Source organism: Chelonia mydas, chromosome 26 (genome assembly GCF_015237465.2).
Source record: "Chelonia mydas isolate rCheMyd1 chromosome 26, rCheMyd1.pri.v2, whole genome shotgun sequence".
In the NCBI taxonomy this organism is placed as follows: domain Eukaryota; kingdom Metazoa; phylum Chordata; order Testudines; family Cheloniidae; genus Chelonia; species Chelonia mydas.
The window spans coordinates 10,575,460-10,595,939 of NC_057859.1; the positions used below are offsets into that span (position 1 = coordinate 10,575,460).

General features: G+C 43.8%; 1 protein-coding gene across 5 annotated transcripts in view; it reads left to right on the plus strand.

Annotated features, from left to right (window-relative positions):
* Positions 1 to 20,480, plus strand: part of ANTXR1 (ANTXR cell adhesion molecule 1) — a 223,681-nt gene that overhangs the window by 82,795 nt on the left and 120,406 nt on the right. For all 5 annotated transcript variants that reach the window (XR_006287538.1, XM_007065475.4, XM_043536338.1 and 2 more), the window contains exon 13: positions 11,864 to 11,959. Coding sequence is in view for 4 of the 5 variants with exons in the window: in XM_007065475.4 (XP_007065537.2) it covers positions 11,864 to 11,959 (96 nt within the window). In the remaining variant the exon portion in view is untranslated. The remainder of the gene's footprint in view (positions 1 to 11,863; positions 11,960 to 20,480) is intronic.

A 20,480-nucleotide genomic window follows, 5' to 3' on the forward strand; every position in this document is an offset into this window, starting at 1 on the left:
TTGGTCCTGCCTCGGTGTAAGAGGATGGACTAGGTCTCAAGGTCCCTTCAAGGCCTATGTTTATGTGGTTTTATAAAGCATGGCCAGCCACCAACCTCTCCCTGTAGCTTCAGGGAATAAAGAGGTTTTTGTTGCTGGTGAGGTCAGTCCATATATCCATCTCAGCTCCTCTATCAAATGCAATACAAACCCAAGGGCATTTTCATAGATCATCAAACCAGGAGGGTCTGCTGTGATCATCTAGTTTTACCTCTTGCATAACACAGGCCATAGGACTTCCCTGAATTAATTCCTGTTTGAACGAGAGCAGAGCTTTTAGAAAAACGTCCCATCTTGATTCAAAAATTGCCAGTGATGGAGAATCCACCACAACCCTTGGCAAATTGTTCCAGTGATTAATTACCCTCACAGTTAAAAATGTACGCCTTATTTCCAGTCTGATGTTATTAAGTTATGGAATGCAGATGAAACCCTTTCATTCCCAATATGCTGTTACTGCAGTGCTCAGTCTTGCAATATTCAGGTACCCCTGTTCTAATATAGGAGAGAGTGCTGGGGGTGGAGGGAGATTCTGTCTTTTTAAATATTAAGCTTGTACCCAATTTTCTCAGACCAAACCCATATTTCTTGTTTTCCTTCCAAGGCTCTGCTAGCTGCAAGCCAAAGCTGAGGATGGCTGTGTTTTGGCTGGCGATGACAAGCATTAGAAAGTTGGCTTTTTTTCAGTAGCAAGGGGAAATTACTGCGTAAAGCAGGGGGGTTTGTGGACAAAGAGCCAAGTTCTGCCCCTCCTTACTGTCATGCAACCCCATTCAAGTTGAGTAGCTGTGGTATGGGTTTAAGTGAAGGTGGCATTTGGCCCAGACTGCCTGGCCATTGGCAGCTACCCCGTCAGAAAAGGGAATGGCTGGCGTGAGTGCATTATTAAAGTCCCAGAGACAGTGGGCTGTTTGTACATTTAGTTGTGGGATCAGATGCCAGGATCTCCAGTATGACAAGGCTCGGCTGGCTGGAAATATTTGATTAATTTGTTTGTCTTGGAGGTTTTTTAAAGTTGCCTTTTCTAAACTTTTACCTTTTAAAAAAGGAAGCTCTGTTTTTCTTTTATTTGAAAATGTCATGTCCTCGTGTAGAGAGCAGGGGAAAGAATCCTCCCCATCTCCATGAATGATTCTAAACCTGTATTGCTCGTGCATTACCTGAAGCAAAAGAAAACACAGGAACAAAGATTGCCCACATGGGTGAACTTAGTGTTGGGGAAAGGTTCCAAATATACAGCCCTGAGACTTCAGTCCTCTGCATAGACAAAGAACAGGGCCAGAGGGAGCAAGAGTAAAGGGAAGGGATGGCCTTGTGGTTCGAGCACTAGACTGGGACTCAGGAGATCTGGGCTTGATCCCAGTTGTGCCACAGGTCCCTGTGTGACCTTGGACCTTCATCTCTCTAGGCCTCAGTTCTCCATCTGGAAAATGGGGATAATTATTATTTGTATTACCATAGTGCTAGGTACAGTACAAACACAGAAGAAAAAGATGTTTTCTGCTCTAAAGAGCTTCCAATCTATGCCCTTCCTTTCTCCAGTCCTTTGCCTGTCTTGTCTATTTAGGGTGTAAGTTCTTGGAGCAAGGACTGTTTCTCACCATATGTTTGCACAGCACTTGGTCAACGGGGCCTCCACCTCCGAAAGGGTCTGTAGGTACTTCTGTAGTACAAATAATATTTAATAATCAATATCCTCTGTACTGCCCCTGGCAATGTGTCTCAACCCATTCCTGGTGGGATCGGGGGGTAGGAAGGAACCTCCAGTTTTCTTCAGCATTTATTATGAATGTATTATTATTTATTTGTACTGCAGTAGCACCGAGAAGCTTCAGGCTTGGACCACAACCCTTTCTGCCAGGCATTGTACAAACGCAGAATAAAAAGACAGTCCCTTCCCCCAAAGAGCTCACAATCTAATAATTTGGGAGATAAGGCTAGTTTTCTTACATACTAGAATTGTTCTTGGTCTCAGCGGGCTGCTGCCAGCCTGTTTTCCAGTGTCCTAGAAAGGTACATGTCTTCCAGGGTGGGCCTTTTTGTTTTTAGGAGATTCCTTTGTTTCCTGTTACCAAGGCCTTTGTGCTGAGAGAAGTCAAAGTATCCCCTGACTCAATCAAGCCCTAAGTGCTTACAGTTTGGATTGAAGAGACAGCAGGACACAGCTAGGGATAATTTTTAAATATACAAATGGCTTGGAGTATTTTCATAGACCAAGAAAAACTGTGATTTTCTATTCTTATGACTATTACCAACTCCCTCCCTGCTGCATTTAACACGGGGTTTATCCAGGGCCTTTTAATATGTCTGCCTGAGAAATATATTCTTCTATTTGAGATAGAAAATAAGGATCCATGTAGCCTCCAGACCCATAAGTCTGGAACTTGACAACTGGTATTTATGCTGTAGATGTCATACTGCTCCACATTCTCCCCCTTTAATCAGAGAGCCCAGAGGCTACATCTCATGACAGATGGTAATTAATAGTGCAGTTTTCAAAAGTGGCCTAATTCTGCTCCTATTGGAGTCAAGAGATGTTTGATTATTGACTTTAATGGGAGCAGAGTTCGGCATTGTTGAGCACTTTAAAAATCCTTCCTTGTGGCCCCGACGATGTAAGGTGAGCACCCTCAGCAAATTTCAGGATCAGGCCCTATGGGATCATTTCAGCTTCCTTTGGTATGGATCGAAGCTCGAACTAAGTTGTACTGTCCCCTGCAACGTGACAGTGTCAATGGTACGAATATGGTTTAGTCCTTCTTTAAGTTCCAGCAGCTCAGAGGAACACGAATTCAGGCAGGACATGCACTGCAGCTGTTTGCACTAAGGTCTTTTGCAGCTCTGTACGTGTCTCAGCTAAGAAGAAATGTAAAGCACTTTTTTGCAAGGGGACAGGATGGCTCAAAGAGTCAGTGAAGGAACTGTTGAAAGGTTCTCCTGTAGGTTGAGCATTCAGATCTGCCCAAGGTCAGTAACATAAGAACAGCCAGACTGGGTCAGACCAATGGTCCATCTAGTCCAGTACCCTGTCTTCTGACTGTGGCCAATGCCAGGTGCTTCAGAGCAGTGGCTTTCAACATTTCCAGATGACTGTACCCCTCTCAGAAGTCTGATTTGTCTTGCATAGCCCCAAGTTTCTCCTCACTTAAAAACTACTGGTACTTGATTATAAAACCAGACATAAAAATACAAAAGTGTCACGGCACACTATTACTGACAAATTGCTTCCTTTCTCATTTTTACCATATAATTATAAAATAAATCAATTGGAATATAAATATTGTACTTATATTTCAGTGTATAGTATATAGAGCAGTCTAAACAAGTCGTTGTCTGTATGAAATTTGAGTTTGTACTGACTTCACTAGTGCTTTTAAGGTAGCCTGTTGCAAAATTAGGCAAGTATCTAGATGAGTTGATGAGCCCCCTGGGAAGACCTCTGCGTACCCCCGGGGGTCTGTGTACTCCTGCTTGAGAACCACTGCTTCAGAGGGAGTGAACAGACGAGGGCAATTATTGACTGGTGGTAATCTGCCGTTAGTTCTGTGGCCTGTGGGGTCAGTCCAGTTCACAGTGGACATCTTCCCACCTCACAGCAGGCAGTCTCAGCAGGGAGGTCCTGGATTGAATGAGCATGGAAAAATAAGCTACGCTTTCTCTTGGAAAGGGGATTCTGTCAGCTCACGAGTGAGGCACGTTGGCTAGAGGCAGCATGGAAGAAGCTTACGTTGCCTCCATACGTGCCGTGGCTGATCTCTTCAAAGCTGTGAATCCATCCCGCACCTATAAAAAAACCCCAACGCCCCGCTCGTTACACGGCTTGAGACTCTGAAGCTGCAAATGGCTCTTTGAGAGGAAAATCATGGAGTGATCTAATGCCTAGCCAGGAAGCGAGCACCTTCACAGCAGCTGACAGTCCTGGGCAGCGTTTCACATTCAGAAAACGGTGCAGTACCGGAATTGCTGGAGCAGCTGAGCCAAGCCAAGCCTTGCTGTGGAATTCAGAACCCCTGGGGACACTGTACATGGGTGCCTGTGACTCCCTGCACTGGACCCCAACTTGGGGAAGATGGAAGGCCTTATAGATTAGAGACCTGCCTTTAATGAGGCAGTCGTCACACCGCAGTAGAGGTGACAGGGGTGACCAGTAACAAATTGCCTGGAATGTCTGGTGAGGAACAAGATGTGGTACAGGCCAAGCACTTCCGAAAACATAAGAACTGCACTTAGATTCCAGTTCTCCCATGGGCGTATCTCCCATTAAAATTAGCAGGAAGGCAGAACTGGGCCTCTTAACCTTTACTCAATTTTAGAAGTAAAACTGGGAGGAAAAAGGACTCTTTGATGCACCTCTGCATCGGTTTTGTGGCCATTTGGAAGACAGACGAAACTTAAACTACTTTCAAATGTTCAGCAGTGGTGAGTGGATTTGATCTTTAAACAACAATAACAACAAAAAAGACCATGTGACTGTGAAAAGCACTGCAGACTGTATTAAAAACAACAGGCCCCCTTCACTCTGGGGTTATTTTCTTCAATACAGTTCCTTTCTAAATGCATTTTTCAATTCTGACTCTGCTCTGGACTGTAGAATGAAGGCTTTGCCAATTATCAGCGTTCCTAAGTCTACAGGCAATTAAGGTGAACTGCACTATTGTATCAATAGAAGCTTTGTGAAATGCAAACTACATTTAATGAGCATTTTCCTCGGCCTTTGACCTGTATCTTATTAGTTGAGGGAGTGCTTTGTGGGGACTATAGGGCATAGGGTCTCAGATTTGTTTTTAAAATAAATTTATCTTAATTACTTTACGCTGCAAATATAATTTGCATTGACCTTTTCTGCTAATACAGATCACACTAGGAGTTGAATTGCTGAAATTGTTCTGTGCACTAATATTGCTAGGTAGATTATTTTATTAGCACCCACAAGTATGCTAGGTTACTCCACAGAAAGCATGCTCATGCCCTGTGCCACTTACAAGCTAAGGTCCTGATTGGAGCTGGTCTGAATCAGAATGGAAAGTTAAAATTTTTCATGAAACAGATATTCCCCCCCAAACTGATCCAGAAACCTTGAAACATATTGCTTCTATGACATTGAATAATTTCATTTCAATCATGTTCAAACATAAAAGATGAAATTTGCATACATATAATATTTAATATATTAATATAACATTATAGCAAAATACTACTTTTAAAAGTCAAAACAAAATTAATGGAAATGATAACATCAAAACAAAACCTTTTTACTGACAAACAAAATGTTTCAACACTGTCAAAACAAAATGAGAAAGTCATAATAATTCATTCTGAAACTTCCCCCATCTAAATTTTTCTTGAAATCAACACATTCCAACAAAATGTTTTAATTTTGAGAAAACTGCACTTTCCATTTAAAAAAAATTATTTTAACCAGCTCTAGTCCTGATTCTGCAGGTGGATCGTGCACTCATGTGGAGTTCAGTGGGGTTCCATGCAGGCAAACTGGGCCACCAGCATAGATCCAGTTGCAGGACTGGGGCCGCAGGAGTGAATCTGAGAGGCAAGTGAGAGAAGATTCTTTCGAAACTTTTCCCATCACTCCTCTAGTACAGTTTCTAATTTACGTGGCGTCGCATACAACTATGGGGAGACAAGACATTCAGAACTGTTACTTTTCTTCTTTTCGCAGCCCACAAAAAATAAAACCCATCAACACAAGCACTGACCATTGTGAGAAAAATCAGTTCTTCCACTGTCATTTCTATAGCTTCTGTTGCTTCAGTTGATGCCCAAAGAAATGTATGTAGCATATTTTTAGAAAGGGTTGGCCTATGCACAAACTTGCATCATAAGACCTAAATGGGTTTTAATTCATACTTTTGGTTATTTCGGTGCAAGTGTGTGTGGATAACAGACTCTGATTGCTAAATGAAAGTCTAGTATTATCCAGAGAGACGAGGGAGGTGAGGTAATATCTTTTATTATTATCCGCTCAAGCAAGATCAAAATACATTGATTTTGTTCCAAAATAATAATGCCCACACCCAGACTTGCATGGAAAAGATGTTAGTTATTTCAGTGCAAGTCTGTGAGTAGACTGGCCCTAAAAGAAGCAGGTTGCTGCACAGAAGTTCTCTGCATCCATCCCACAGAATTCACTTTAAGCCAGGATAAAAGGAAATGTAACAATCTCTGTAAAATAAGATAATAAAGATACTCCTCTACTGCTGCAAGCAAAGTGCTGAGACTTAGCAACTGTGAGGCCCAGCTCATTTTGGTCAGAGCTGCTCCTTGCTGCAAGGCTGTTAATCTTTTAGAACTGTAACACCTGAAGTCTTGTTAGTCCCGATAAAGTAACAAGGATCAACATCACTCAAGTTGACGTGTGCAGCTGCTCACTAGTGCCTGTCCTGTTTCAGCCTCTAGCATAGAAAGAGCAGGGTTTTTTAATACTGGTGCTTGTGTGACAGTTGCTTTGCAAGAGGAATAATAGCAATTACTGAGCACTCTCTCTGTTAGAGTAGTGGATGGTTCTGAGGGTGGAAAAATGGAACATGAAGTCATTTGCCCCTAGATGGCTAGCTTGTATCCAGGCCAGGTGGAAGTCAGTTAGGAGCCTGATGTAAAGCCCAGTCAGTGTGAGTCTTTTCATTGCAGCAGGCCCTGCATCTGAGGCCTGTTCTGTCGCTAACGTACATATTGTCTTGGTAGATCTCAGGGTATGTCTACCCAGCAATCAGAGGCATGACTGCAGCATGTGGTGACAGGGGGAGGAATAGCTCAGTGGTTTGAGCATTGGCCTGCTAAACCCAGGGTTGTGAGTTCAATCCTTGAGGGGGCCATTTGGGATCCGGGGCAAAAATTGGGGATTGGTCCTGCTTTGAGCAGGGGGTTGGACTAGATGACCTCTTCAGTTCTCTTCCAACCCTGATTCTCTAGAATTCATCATTAAAGCCTTTAGTCTTTAATAAGGAAGCTGAGATTTGTGTAGGTTTTTTGTAGCCATCCTACCAAATTATATAGCAGAGATGCAATTCCTTATTGAATTTAATAGGCAGGAGATGGGGGGGAAGGATGGCTTTCTGGTTAAGGCATGGCCCTGTGACTCAGGAGATCTGGATTCCTCTCTTAGCTCTTCTACAGACTCCTTGTATGTCGTTGGGAAATCACTTAGGCCCTGATCTTGCAAAAGCTTAAGCACATGCTTAATTTGAAGCTTGTGGGCAGTCTCACTGAAGTAAAAATTAAGCCTGTGTAAGTATTTGCAGGATTAGAGCATTGTCCTCTCTGACCTCAGTTCCCCATTTGTCTCGTACTATATTTTTGTACTGCACCTAGCACAACGTGGCCTTGATTTCAGCAGGGTCTGTAGCACTCTCACAATACAAATAACAGAGGATGCGCCAAAAGCCTACACAAAGAATTTCATCTTTTAAATTCAATTGGGTTTTTCCATAGGGCATATCACTTCATAGCAAGGTGGACTAGATTACATACACTGGGTGAGCCTAGAGCAGGTATTTTATGGTCACGTCCCTCACCGAGTTGGCTGCCACTCAAGAAGATGCACACAGCATGTGATCAAAGCAAACTGGAATCTAAAGAGTTTTCATTTCCTTTTTATTGGACCAGATTGTTTCACCAGATTGTTTCAAAAGTTAATACATATGTGATAAAAAGAATGATAGATGTCAGCTGTCACTTCTGTAATGAAAGCTGTCCCCAGTGAAGTCTAATGGAAAGGGGGCTTCACAATAAGAGCCGTCTAAATCTGTGGTGAGAAGAAGGCTCACCCCATTATCTTCCCTTCCCTTGTACATCAAAAAAGGAAACTGAACAACAGAGAAGTTTCTCCTTTCTCTCCAGAGAAAAATTGCTGGGAGTTCATTCAAAGCTGTGCGTGGGATTTTCAGGAACACTGGCCTAACTCTGCTCACACAAAGCCAACGGTTAAATTCCCATGGACTTCCGTGAGTGTTGGAGTTAGGCCAGTTCTAAGTGTTGGAGGAAATCCCCCTCGGTGTCTAAGGGTATGTCTGCGCTGCAGTCAGCAGTGTGACGGAAGCACATGTGGACGTACCTGAGCTAGCTTTGATCGAGCTCGCTCAAATAACAATAGCAGTGAAGCCTCAGCAGCACGGACTGTCAAAGCATGGACTGTCAAAGCCCTCCTAGGACTTTGGGTACATATTTGAGCACCTTTGCCATGCTATAAACTTGCAGTTCCTCCGTTTTCTCTCCCTCTAAAATAGCGATAATACTCACCTCAATGACGTATTGTGAGAGTTTAGAGATAAGACACAACTGTTGAATATGGAACTGAATTTTCAATCCACTCTTAAACCCAAATTTGAGTGTGAGGCGATCCAAGGTTCTGGTTCAGGTTCCTCTTGTATGAACACATCTGAGTACCACGGGATCCTTAAAGACCAGTACTTAGATGATAAGTTCTTTGTTGCAGGGACCATCTTTTTTTTCTTTGTTTGTACAGCACCTAGCACAAAGGGATCGTGGTCCGTGACTGGGGCTGTTAGGCACTACGATAATACAAATAATAAATAAGTGGTTGGGATCTCAGTTTTACTTCTTATCTGACAGATGGGCACCTCCGGTGGCACAGCACCCACTAACACCAGACTGAAGTGTTGATGCAGAATAGAATGCCAAAATAGAACTCAAGTGAAAAGTTTCCCTTACAGAAAAACCTTCCACAGCTACCCTGCATTTATGGATCCTGCCATATGTTTTTAACATGTGTGCGCTTTACTGTAAAGTGCATTCTTTCGACTACTGATGTCCCTAAGCCAAGAATTCTTGGATTTTATTATGATTTTTCAGGGGTGGGGGGAGGAAGGAATCTATTAGGAAATGCCTCCAATATGTTTTCTATAAGATTTCCTATTAATAGAGCAATTTTATGTTTTAAAATATATTCCAGTGTTTGTTTTCATTGTCCTTCCACTGCCAACAACACTCTGCAGCAATTTCTGGCTTCGCTGGGCTCTTTAGCAGTGAAAATATGGTTTCATCCCACGTCTGCCTTGCTCTCTCTACCAACATATTTGTTTCAAAGTCTGGACATCAGAGTCCTACCATGTAAAATCTGCAGCACATTAGAGGCAAAAAATTTTTTAAAAATTATTTGGTATCATAGCAAGACATTTAAAACTAAAAGACCACTCCAAGCATAGTTGGTGCATCTCAACAGTTGTCAAGGAGTAAATTACACAAGTTTTACACCTAGGCTAGTGTTTGGCAGAGGTTTTTACAGCTGTCTCAGCAGTCTGGATTCACGCAATCACTCAGGACTGATGGAGTTTTAGACAAAAGGCTGATCACTCTTATTTTTAATGTGTTTTGTGTCAGAGTACACAGTGCACAGTATTAATAGGCTGAGAATATCAGTAAATTGGTAAAATAAAACATTATGTATTTCAGAAGTTGTAGTCACAAACTCTAGATTCGATCTTTTGAAGTTTGTAAAAATTAAAGCCAACATTTTTTCAAGGTAGCGTTTTTGGTGGGTACCCAGATCAAATCCTACAATCCTCATTGAGACAAAGCTGAACTTCAGTAAGAGTAATTGCCTGCGTAAGGACGTGAAAATGTCGCGTAGAATCCTTCCAAATCTGTCTGGCTGATTCTTTGCTTTGAGATACAGTATAATATCTGGCAACTTAAGATGCCTAGCATGAAACCAGATGCGATAGGGTAATCTAGCAGGGTATTTACAGGCAATTGCAAAAGAAAAATCTAAAACCAAATTGTGGTTAACAGACAATTATAAAAAGCTCTTTAATTTTTCTTTGTTTTGTAGCACTCAGATTGTAGGCTATTGTTAATTAAAAGATGCTTTTGTGAGCGACGGGCAACAAAGAAGTGATGGGAGCAAAGAGCAATGAGAGTCTAAAAATTTCCTGAGTCTGTTTCTTTTGTGCTTCTGTGGCAGCTAATGCAATGGGGGCGGGGGGGGGGGTACCTTTTCTGGAGTGCCCAGTACTCAGCAGCTCCCAGTGAGGGCACGATGGGAGAGATTCTGTGCTGTGCCTCTAACTGTGAAGTTAAGAACACAAAGCATAGGGAGCGAGCGGGGTGGGCTGTGGTGGCTTTAAGCTAACTTCGTGCCCTTCTGATCCGAGGCTAGGGATCATAGGGATCCCCAGCATATATTAGAGCGTTTAGTTGGGGTCCCGTGAAAGGTTTGGGGAGATTTTTCTTTTGCCTGAGCTGGCTCTCTCCATCTCTCTGTGTTTGGGGGATTGGGTTGCCAGTTTTCTAGCAATTATTTCTAAATTCCAAACGGGTTTGAGAAACCTTCCTGACCTGATTTTTCATTGGTTGAGCTCACACTGCTGACGATAACATTGTGATCAGTCAGCTAATGAATGACAGCTACTTAAATAAACACCTGGATAACAGAACCTCCAGAACCCTCCAGTTCAACCTGATATCATGAGAGGCCTCCATAAGAAGTTGTAATCTTGATTTTTTAAAAAAAAAACGTCTGGCTCTTAGACCAAAAACATCTCAACTGGACTCCAACCAAAACGAATTGCCTACTTGCTGATCCCAAAGCCTGATGATAGAAGACAGGAATGGCATAGAAACACTGGCTTATCTCAGGAAGCTAAGACCTTATCCCTCAAATTAAATCTGGAAGCAATGAGACATGTCATGTTCAATTTTGATCGCTGCAGTGAGTGGGATAGTGCAGAAGTTCTCAATGTGGGATTTGCAAACAGGTGTCAGGGGGCTGCAATTACCCTGTCCTTCCCGTACTGCTAAATGGGAGAGGGGTTCCAGCTAGATGGGAGGGGAATCCTTAGGGGGGAGATAGGGTTCTGATATGGAAAAGGTTGAAAACCCACTGGGTTACTGTGTGTGTGCACCATGGCCGTCTACTGATTGGTTTCAGAACTGCCCAGCTCTGTGATCTAGTCCCTACGCTGCTAATAGCTAATGCACTACTGGAAGGTGCTGCGATACTATGCTGATGAGCACTGTCTAAGAACCGATAGAGAAGAGAAGAGCTAATGAGCTTCACCTTTAGTGCCACCTTTTGGAGCAGGAGGATATGAGTTCTAGTCCCAGTCCTGCCAATCAACTCCCAGTGGTCATGATATGTAGTTGGATGACAACTGCAGAATCCCATGTAGCTATGGACCATTTAACTGGTATTTTGAGCTGCTTCTGAGCCAGAATAGCCTTTCACCTCAAAAAAGCCACTGTCATTAATTCATCTAGATGTGACAGATAAATTAACTGTGAGACTGGGTGGCTTAAGGCCCTGATCATAGTCGTCAAACATCTCCGCCCTCTAAGGTTAAATCGGGTTACCGTCCGGCTGCTGTTTGGAGGTCTATAAGAAATGAACTGGTGGTCTCAGTCCATTGCAGAGTGGGCAAGTGTCCACATCACTCAATAAACCAGCTCTGATTGGTCCCCCTTGTTGTCGTTCTCTGCTGAGAGGCAAAGAACTCCTTTCTTGCCCCTGGAGGTGGATCCTCTTGCATAGCTGCTACACCTGTCCTCTGAATAAAGAGATGCTCTCCTTCTGCAGGGCTATGAGGGCATCAGCTTCCACTAGCACTGAAGAGATTAAGTGATGACGTGGGTGAGAGGAGGAGGGAAGGTGTCAGGGAAATGGGGGGCTGGGAAATTGTGCTTTGTAAGTAAAAATAAACTCAATGTGCAAAGGCCTATCAGGGTAATTACTGGGTGCAAAGAACTGTGTGCACACATATAAATGCAGGATGCTTTGCAGGTGCTGGGGAGGGAGGAGTTTGTATTTAGCTCCTGCTGCATCTCACATTCTCTTTGCCTCTCCCCCTGGCAGTCTGATGGGACCATCCTGGCCATCGCCTTGTTGATCCTATTCCTTCTCCTGATGCTGGCTCTGCTCTGGTGGTTCTGGCCTCTCTGCTGCACAGTGGTAAGTCCCCACTTCCACCCCCGTCTGTCTGCATTGTAGCTGTAACCGCGCTGTCAGGGGCATGGAGTGAAATAACAGCAGAGGTGCTGGCATGGACAACAGACATAGAAAGCTGACAAGCAGTAGCCTCTGATAACTGAACTGCAAACCGAGAGAAACTGCTGTGGATTCCAGCCCAGTGATAATTTAGTGTGCATCCGGGGCAGTGAGGGGGAGGATTTTTATTACCAGGAATAAAAGTATTTCTGAGTGATAAGCTCATTTCTAAACACTTAACTTCGTCTTGGCATATTTTTTAATTAAATAGGAATGACCCAGGCAACATATCCAGCCAAATTCATCTCTGGAGTAAGTCTGCTGAAATCCATGGACTTGTTCCAGGGATTCATCTGGCCCACGGTCTCCTTTGGCCTCCACCCATATAAAAGCAACATTGTTTCCAAATGTATCCATGTTTATGGGTCTCCAAAGGATTCTGGGATGAAGTGCGCAATTCATCACTCTATTTACAGTAGATGCAAAGGTCACTCAGTACATCAGAACAGTAAATAGGTCATGGAGTTACAGAAGAGGCAAAACTCCTTGACATCAGTGGGAGTTAAAGGTATGGCAAGGTTTAGGATGAGGCACTAACATAGGAAAGGGTTTCAGGAGATGTATACAGGAGCAGGTTCCGAGATGAATGAAACTAACCCAGGATGCTCTGCTGAATCGACATTTCGACCTACGTGCACTTTAACAGAATGATGGAAGATGAAATGCCAACTACTGTAGAATGACCTTTCAGGCGATGTTTCCAAAGGAGGGTATATTTGGAAAACGCAACGGATGAAATTCTGTCAGAATGGAAATCAGTGGGAGTTTTGCCATTTAATCCGGTAGGACTAGGATTCCACCCCTCGTTTGCACGTGCAAAGTGCATAAATGAAAGTGCAAGTGGACAGCTTGGTGCATTGTGTGTGCAATGGTTGGTGATGCACACAAGAGGCTAGCTGTGCTGAATACGAACCCCCCTGGACACTGTGGCTACATACTCAAGGCAGCTAGCCACTGCCATTGCCCGTTGCTACACGACTATTTTTAGCACAGTTGCTCAATGAGTCCTTGCGCAAGTTTGTCTACAAGAGCTGGGAATCACATCCCTGACTCCTAGTGCAGACGTAGCCTGAATCTGACCCCACTCTCAGCATGTGCATCCTTCTCATTTTTGTGCCGTAGCTTCTTTAAATACAGGGGTGGGGACAGTATTTAAACGAGGTGCTTGACCACACCTCTAACGTCTAACACCAGTCTCGGCTTTACCGTGGCTTTCTGGAAGGCTGTGTGGAAGAATCCAGCAATTTGCTTGGTTCTCAGTCTGGACTGCAGCCAGCCAAAATATTTGGAACCAAAAGTTGGAGGGAGAAAAAACAGGAAATATGCTAGAAAGATGCAAGAAGCACTGTTAAGCTTGAGGCAGAGGAGGAAACATAGAGTGTGAGTCTACAGTAACCCTGAAGAGCCATAAAATTATATTTTACAGCTACCCCCTACAACTTGTCAGTCATGAATAACAAAGTTATACAAACTCTGACACCCATCTACTCCCACATGGATCTCTAAAATTAGGCTCAATTCCTCTCCAGTTAAGACGATTTTAAAAAAACCCAAACACAAACAACCTAGTGAAAGACCTGACTGGGACGTTAACATGGAGAGAGACATTCTCTGAGTACCCCATTCTCCAGTCCTCGCTCAGAGCAAGATTCTAATACTCTGGGCCAAAGGCCAAATCCTCACCTGGTGTAAACTGGTATCATTTCATTGAAGTCAATGGAGCTGTGCTGATTTACACCAGCTGAGGATCTGATGTTGTTACTCACACTGGATAGTGTCTTACTCCACGAGCGGTCCCGCTGTAGTTAGTAGAGGTCTGTCTGCACAGCAATGATAAGAGTCCCACAACACCAAGTCTCAAAGCCCAGGTCAGCTGACCAGCTCACCGGGCTCAGGCTGTGGATCTTGAAATAGTACTGTAGACGTTTCAAGCTCAGGCTCTGAAACACCATGATTGGGGAGGATCTCAGAGCTGAGGCTCCAGCCTGAGACCCAGTGTCTACACTGCCATTTTTAGCCCTGCAAGCCTGAGCCCCGTGACACATTAGCTGTCCCGGGCTCTGGGACTTGCTGCTGTGTAGACATACCCTAGGACACACATGGCTTTCAGTGTTGGTCGGCATGAGTGAGGCGCTCAGAACCTGGCCCTCAGTCCTTACCCTCTCGGAAGTCAATATGAGTTTTGACTGAGAGAAATGAAGGATCTGGCCCTAAGTTTCCATCCCTGCTTCCCTACAGTAGGTCCTAAAGGACTCAACAATGACAATTCCTTTCTTTGACACGATTCCAGCATCTGTGGCTTTTCCTCTCCCACAGGGACAATAAAGTTACAAGCCATTGTAATCTTCCATGGCTTGACTATGAGAAGTGCTCCAGGTTAGATCAAGCTTAGCTAAGGTCGCCAAGTCTGACCTAACTCCTTTTTCCTAGTAGAGATTCAGGGTAACACCTTATAGCTAGTTGAGTTGTACCCTTGCTAGGCCTAACACCTAGGCAGGAGCCTAGGCTACAATCCAACCAGCTAATATCAAGCCACACGTATAACCTTGCATCTCTCCTGGGAAAAAGGTGGCATTTAGGTCATGCTAGCTAAGCTCAAGCTAAACTTCACTTCTTTTCCTAATCAAGACAAGGACAATGAGATTACACACATTCTTTCCACCACAGAGAGGACTGTGGAGGGGTGGCGGCGTGTACTGGGGCAATGAAACACCCAGCACATAAGCTGGAATGAGAATAAAAATTGCCACTCTGGGGATTGTATAAGAGTCAAACATGCAGCTAGTCAAGGAAATAATAGCCAAGAACAATGCACTGCTTGGAGTAGGCTGCATTCTGTTCTTGGTTATACCAGAGTGAGTCTGGAGTAATTCCACTGGAGTTATTGCAGATTTATGTCTGAATAAATGAGAACAGAATCTGGCCCTATAAGAGCAAAGATGGTGAGAAGCACAGAAAGGACATCCCTTCAGCTTGTTTCCTTGTTGCAGTCCCTGCAGTCGTGCCAGGGGATATAAAATAATATGGACCTACTGAACGTAGAGGGAGGTTAAACCAATTTATTTTACAGAGCACCCACCTTTCCTCTAGGCATCCCACAGCACTTTACTGACATAAGTCAGGCAAGGGTTATCCAGACACAGAGAGGTCAAATTATCAAACATGCCTATTCATTTTGGGGTGTCCAATTTTGACACATCTTTTTGGGGCCTGATTTTCAGAAAATGCTGAGCACTCGTCCTCTGAAAATCAGACCCTTATGATTTGCTTTCAGTTGGCCACCCAAAAATGGTTTTGCCCCAAATCATTGAAAGTTTAGGCCCAGAAGTCCTGACTCCCAGTTCCCTCAACCACTCTGTAACTGACTGAATATTGGAGGCACTATTCTGTTTTTTGCCTCAGGTAAACTGAAAAATTATCCCTCCCTCCCCCCCCCCGCCTTCCCCTTATCTTTTCCCTGGTCATAGAATCATAAAAATGTAGAGCTGGAAGGGACCTCGAGAGGTCATCAAGTCCAGCCCCTTGCGCTGAGGCAGGACCAAGTAAACCTAGACCATCCCTGACAGGGGTTTGTCCAACCTGTGACAGGGATTCTGCAACCTCCTTGGTAACCTGGTCCAGAGCTTAACTACCCTTAGAGTTAGAAAGTTTTTTTCCTAATATCTAACCTAAATCTCCCTTGCTGCAGATTAAGATCATTAGTTCTTGCTGACCTTCAATGGACATGGAGAACAATTGACCACAGTCCTCTTTATAAGAGTTCTTAACATATATGAAGTCTGTTATTAGGTTCCACCCCTCACTCTTCTTTTCTCAAGATTACATGTGCCCAGTTTTTAAGCCTTTCCTCATAGGTCAGTTTTTCTAAACCTTTTATCCTTTTTTGTTGGTCTCCTCTGGATTCTCTCCAGTTTGTCCACATCTTTCCTAAAGATGCCCAGAACTGGACACAGTACTCCAGATGAGGCCTTACCAGTGCCGAGTAGAGTGGGACAGCTACCTCCTGTGTCTTACATTCGGCATTTTAGTTAATACACACCAGAATGATATCAGTCTTTTTTGCAAGTGTATCATCTCTCACATCTGCAGGAGGAGGTTGACTCTCCCAGTCTAAGGAGAAATACTGCTTTAAAACTGGGTCCTTCCATTGGATCATAGCAAGGCTTGCTGGATCTTATAACTAGCGATGACATTATTTTATTTTTGTTTCTGCAAATGGATTTCACTTAGATATTCATTCTGAAGAAAATGGGTTAGACATTTGGGGGCAACACCCATTGAACCTGGCCCAATTTATCGACCTAATCGGTTCAGAAAATCAGCCTAGGAAAAGGGAGTGCCCTTTGCAGATTCTGGAATGTCATTTGCATTCCTTGTGGAATTGCATGTCCGCTCCATTCATCTGCAAACTGCATCACAAGCCAAGATGAGGTTAATTAATGGAAGGTTTTGGTTCTTAATCTGTGGGGCCTAGTCTCCCATAAACACATGGAAGAGTTTGGCATGAATCACAATTAATATTAAACAAATTGAGCCACATATCTGTTTTTGCACTTCAACGTGAAAATAAAAGCCAGACATAGTCTCAGATCTGAAAGCAGACACTGCTTCCCACCCCAAATTTTAGAGGGGTTCAGATTAAGATGCCTAGATTTGCTCTCACCCTCATGGAATTGGTTGGATTTAAGTGTGGACTAATTGGCTTCCTTGCTGGGACTGATTTCCGGGAAGGTCCAATTGTTTTTTCTCTCCCCTGAGAGCTTGGAGAGGGCTCTAGTTAACGTAACTGCGTGGGGCAGCTTTCTAAACCTCAGGCTTCTACTCTGATTGGAACCTTAGAACTACAGCCAAGATTGTCAAAAGTGTCAGTGATTTTTAGTACCCAAGGTTTTGGGTCCCCAATTTAAGACATCTCAAAGGGGCCTGACTTTTCAGAAAGAGCACAGCATCCACTCTCAGGCCCCTGAACATGTCTTTGGTTGGACACCCAAAAACTGAAGGAACATACGTGCTGAGAACACCTGGCATAGACATTAGAACTGAAACACACCTACTAGGTCCAGACGCCCAATCCATCTCCTCTAAACCCACCAGTGCAGATTGGTCCCTACAGTCCATTCTCTGGTGCTCTGTCCTGTCCAGCTTTAAATGTCTTGAACCACCGGGCTTCCACCAGTTTGAAAATAATAATAAAAATTAGGGTTTTTACAGTGGCTACAATGTACAAGTGTTCTATAACTTTCCATATGAATAAGGGTCAAATTCCCCCTCAGGTAATATCATTCTCCTTGCCTAAATTACTGCTGTACTTTCAGCTAGATGCAGCCTTCTTCACTTCCTGCCTTAAACTGTTTGTGTAGCTATGAAATAGCTGTTGTGTTCCACCCAAGAGGCAACAGTAAATGACGTGATGCCTCTATAGCACTTATTTATCACCTAGCACTGTAAGGAGTTAGTAAGTACAGCACTCCAAGCAGGTGGAGATCCTACTCAGCTTCTAACGCTGTGAAGGCACGCTGGATAGGATTCAGGTTTACCCCCAGTTCCTGGAGTTTGCCTTTATTGCTAACCAAATTAACAATGATGCAACTCACATCTCTTCCAGAGCAGGGCTAACTGTAGTGGAGTGTTTTTTTCCTGTAGGGCCTCCTCTGTCCTAGTCCTGGTTCACTCTGCCTCAGCAACTCAGGGCCTGATTCTCCAGCTTCTCGGAGCCATTTACACCTGTGAAAAATTCGTGTAAAATTTGGATTTAGTAGGATTTTACACCCACTCCCCCTCTGATTCAGGCAGAGGAGAATCAGACACTCAAGCTCTTTTGTACTTCTAGCTTGTAACTGATTGTGCTCGCCTGCTCTAACAGAGGGCAGGTCAGCAGCAAGAACTGCATTTCTCTGCATGGTGCTAGCACCTGACACCAGGGCGAGTCAGCAAAGAGAGCTCTGAATCCATCAGTTTACAAGCATGTTGAAATCATTTGGTGAAAGATGGTATAAAGACAAAGAATCAGTTTATTGCCCTGAATTTTCACAGCTAAGTGTGCAAAAGTGCTGACAGAAAATCACAAAGATTCTTCCCGTGCCAAGAAAAGCCAATGACCACACTCTCCACCCACCCTTGCTACCTTTCAAACAAAATGGCCATAAGGAAGTGTTTTCACAACATGATGATGAAGCAAAAGCCCTCAGGTGTCAATGGGCTAACTAGCTAATATGGTCGATGAACCATGGTCATTTCTCCCCTTCAGATACAGGGGCCATAGCAGCAAGTGACACCAAGAAAGAAGAAATAGCCTGGGGTTATAAAAACAATTACAACACACATGAACAAATACTTCAGCTTTGCCAAGCTAAACTAGGCTAAGCGTTTTTCTTGGCCAGGCATTCTCCCAGCTGATTGCATTCTGCAGGCCCATGTGGCATGCACTGAGAGAGAGAGAGAGCGAGAGCTACACTTCACAGCCCCGTACAAAACACAGCAGGCTCGACCCTCCTGTCCCAACACACGGAATTCGCACCCATCAACTACACTGGAGCCCTGTTTCTTCTCATATTGGGAAGTCCCTTTATACTTGAGTAAGTGTAAAACACCGCACCTCTGATTTGGTACCACTTTCCATCCATTTTGTGTGTGTGTGTGTCTGTGCACACAATGAGGTATGTGTGCGTGTGTGTGTGTGTGTGAGAGAGAGAGAGAGAGAGACTACATATAGCTCAAACCCATCGCTCTGGATTTCCAGCCCAATCTGTCGTCCCAACAGTTTCCGATAACTTCAGCTATGCAGATAAATGTTTGGATACTTAGCTTGGCCAAAGCTCCTGGGCCTATTTGTCCTCAGACATATACCCGTGCAAATCAGGAGAAACTCCACTGAACTCAACAGGCTTGCACAGAATAATCAATGTGTGAGACAAGCCTAAGGCATCTTTCAGTGGTCATGAAAAGCTGCAAATTTTGGATCCTGATCTGAACTTCCACAGGTTGGATCTGGGGTTTGGGGTCTGCTTCGGAGCTTCACCCACAACTGTGGCCAGAAACCCAAATATTTCTGATAACGGGGCTAGGAAAGCCTCCGCTGTCAACTTTGGAACTTCTGCATGCATGGTCAGCCTTTATGCTGTTAAAAGCCATTTTCCGGAGGTCTTGTTGTCTCCATGTTCTTAAAACAAAAAGCACCACTTTGAATAAACCATCTTGCTTAAACCCATAATTCCATCTCCAGAAAGCAAGGTTCTGTTTGATGTGGGCTCCTTCTCACCCACGAGAAGCTGAACTCCTTCACCAAGGCACTGTGTTGGTTTAACCCTCTTGGCAAACTATGCAGTGTCCTTTGCTACACTCAGAGCCTGACTATTCGAAAGTGCTGACTAATGGAACCCATGATCCTAGACGTTCCAGAGAATAAACACACTCAGGTTAAGCAAGCAACCTCCTCCACGATCTTGTGCCTTTGTGCCTTGGATCCCTTGCAGGATTGGAAATGTGCGTGTTTGTTCTTTCTCTTTGTCCTCCCTGAGCCATTTAGCAAACCTGAAAATTCCTACAGCTTGGGGGTGTTCTATGAGCTGTGGAGAAATAATAAAGGAAGAACCCATTCTCCTTGAGTATGCTTCTAATACAAATAACAAGCCTAAATTGATAAATACAGTTGAAAGCCTGTGTGGTCAAGTGGATTGCGTAGTTGATAGGTACTCACGGGGAGTTGAGTTGTATTCCCAGCTGTCACTGACCTTGGGGAAATCATTCTCCTTGTCTATTCTTATCTATATAGGTCCTTATACCATCCTTATCACCATAGTATCTGACCACCTTCCAGTTGTGCATTAAGTGACATGATCATCATCTGTTATGACAGTTCATTCTTTCTCATCCTCTCCCCAGAAGGCAGAATTGTTTGTGGAGTATAGTGATTTGTTTTGGTAGGGTTTTTTTCAGGAGTGGAGCTGGGTGTTTTTATATATATGTATATATATACACACACATACACACACACCCGCAGCTCTGTGTTTATGTTAGAGAAGGCAAGTCAAAGAAGTGCGCCTGGCACTTGCAGTGGAAGGTGGTAAGATCAGATGTTTGTCAGCCTTTTTCCTCTCTCCGACCTTTAGCCCATCTTGTTTCTTTAGATTATAATCTCTTAATGGTGGGGACAGTCTCTCATTATGTGTTTTTACAGTGCCTAGCACAATGGGTCCCTGATCATGGTTATGACACCTAATACACATAACAATAATACATGATCACACTTTGCACTTTTACTAACAAATTCATCCACCTCCTTACATGGTTCCCATCACTGCAGTATCTCATAGTTATTGATGCATTGATCCTCAAGAAGTGGGGAAGCATTATCTGTCCCATTTTACAGATGGGGAAACAGACACACAGAGATCCAATTGAACCTGGTTCATTCATGACTATTTTA